This window comes from Telmatherina bonti, assembly GCF_933228915.1.
Source record: "Telmatherina bonti genome assembly, chromosome: 16".
NCBI classification, from domain to species: domain Eukaryota; kingdom Metazoa; phylum Chordata; class Actinopteri; order Atheriniformes; family Telmatherinidae; genus Telmatherina; species Telmatherina bonti.
The window spans coordinates 24143610-24145374 of NC_136614.1; the positions used below are offsets into that span (position 1 = coordinate 24143610).

At 55.6% G+C, this 1765-nt stretch overlaps 1 protein-coding gene across 1 annotated transcript; it reads left to right on the forward strand.

Annotated features, from left to right (window-relative positions):
* Positions 1-287: 287 nt before the first annotated feature.
* pou3f2a (POU class 3 homeobox 2a) lies at positions 288-1668 on the forward strand (the record flags this gene model as incomplete). Its single annotated transcript, XM_079255955.1, has 1 exon — positions 288-1668. Exon 1 carries the CDS (start codon positions 289-291, stop codon positions 1666-1668), a length of 1380 nt encoding a protein of 459 aa, XP_079112081.1. The 5' UTR covers position 288.
* Positions 1669-1765: the final 97 nt, after the last annotated feature.

Genomic DNA, 1765 nt, shown 5'->3' on the forward strand with positions numbered 1-1765 from the left:
GAATTAAGATAGATTAGCTATCCTATCATTTAATGTGCAAACTCTAAAACCTTTACGCAGCGTTTTGACGCATAAAACTGACAAAAGTGACCTACTAAACCAGATAAATGATAATAAACTACTTTTAGTAACAAGATTGAGATTTTTCTTATCCGACTGTTGTGTCTTTGCTGTGTTTACACTCAGCTGCCAGATTTTCTCACTCCACTTTGTACTCGAGCATGCTGCAGGACTGCTCGTATTGTTGGGGTAGAGTGATTGGGGTTTCTGTACAATCTCCCGTGACCAATGAGCGGGGTGCTGTCAGGGGTAACCACATCTGTCAACCGTTCTTGGCCAATAAAGAGCGGAGCGAGGCGGACCACAGGTGCGCGCCTCTGCGTCCCCTTGGCACAGCGCCCGGGAGATGCTGGAGAGAGACGCGTAGCTGCCCCGTGGCGCAGAAGAGTTACTGTCAAAGGCAGCCTCCTTTTAACTCCAGCTATCACTCTGGCTCCGATAGTTATGGCGACTGCAACGTCCAACCACTACAGCGTCCTCACCACCCCCAGCAGCGCGCCGCCGCCTCACTCGGAGTCCGGGAGCATGCAGCAGGCGGCAGCGTACAGGGACGCGCACACCCTGCTCCAGAACGACTACGGCACGTTACCGGGCACTGGACATCCCCTCAGCCACGCGCACCAGTGGATAACAGCGCTATCTCACAGTGACAGCGGGGCGCCCTGGCCATCAAGTCCCCTCGGAGAACAGGACGTGAAACCCATACTGCATGACAGTGACCGAGAGGAGCTGCAGAACTCCAGCAGTCTGCAGCAACAGCAGCAGCAACAGCGACACCCTCACCTAGCGCACCAGCAGGCGCATCACGACGCCAGAGCATGGCGAACCAGCACAGCCACAACGCACATCTCCGGCATGGCGACATCTGAGGGCCAGAGCCTTGTGTACTCCCAGTCCGGCTTCGGTCTAATGCCAGGTGAAGAACAGGGAGGAATGCACCACCACCCTCTGCGGGACGAAGACCACCACAGCCACAGTCCGCACCTCAGTGAACACGGGGGCGGCCCTGGGGCCCACCAGCAGTCTCTTTCCCACCATCACCAGCACGGGAGCCATCAGGACCAGTCGGACGAGGACACACCGACCTCTGACGAGTTGGAACAATTTGCTAAGCAGTTCAAACAGCGGCGAATCAAGCTGGGCTTCACCCAGGCAGACGTGGGACTGGCCCTTGGGACCCTCTATGGAAACGTTTTTTCTCAGACCACAATTTGCAGGTTCGAGGCGCTTCAGCTCAGCTTCAAAAACATGTGTAAACTCAAGCCGCTGTTGAACAAGTGGCTGGAGGAAGCGGACTCCACCTCGGGGAGCCCCACGAGCCTGGATAAAATCGCGGCACAGGGTAGGAAAAGGAAAAAGAGGACCTCCATCGAGGTGGGCGTGAAAGGCGCTCTGGAGAGCCATTTTCTCAAATGTCCAAAACCAGGAGCGGCAGAGATCAACTCCCTGGCGGACAGCCTGCAGCTGGAGAAGGAGGTGGTAAGGGTTTGGTTTTGTAATCGGCGGCAGAAGGAGAAACGAATGACGCCCGTAGGGGGACAGGTGGCAGGAGAGGACATGTACGGGGACACCCCTCCTCACCACGGAGGACAGACTCCTGTGCCGTGACCCCTGTCCATTATTCTGAGAAAAACAAAAACAAAACACGGACCCCTTAAGGAGGTACAATGCCTCCTATTTGTTTAATTCTCTGTGCTGGACCGCT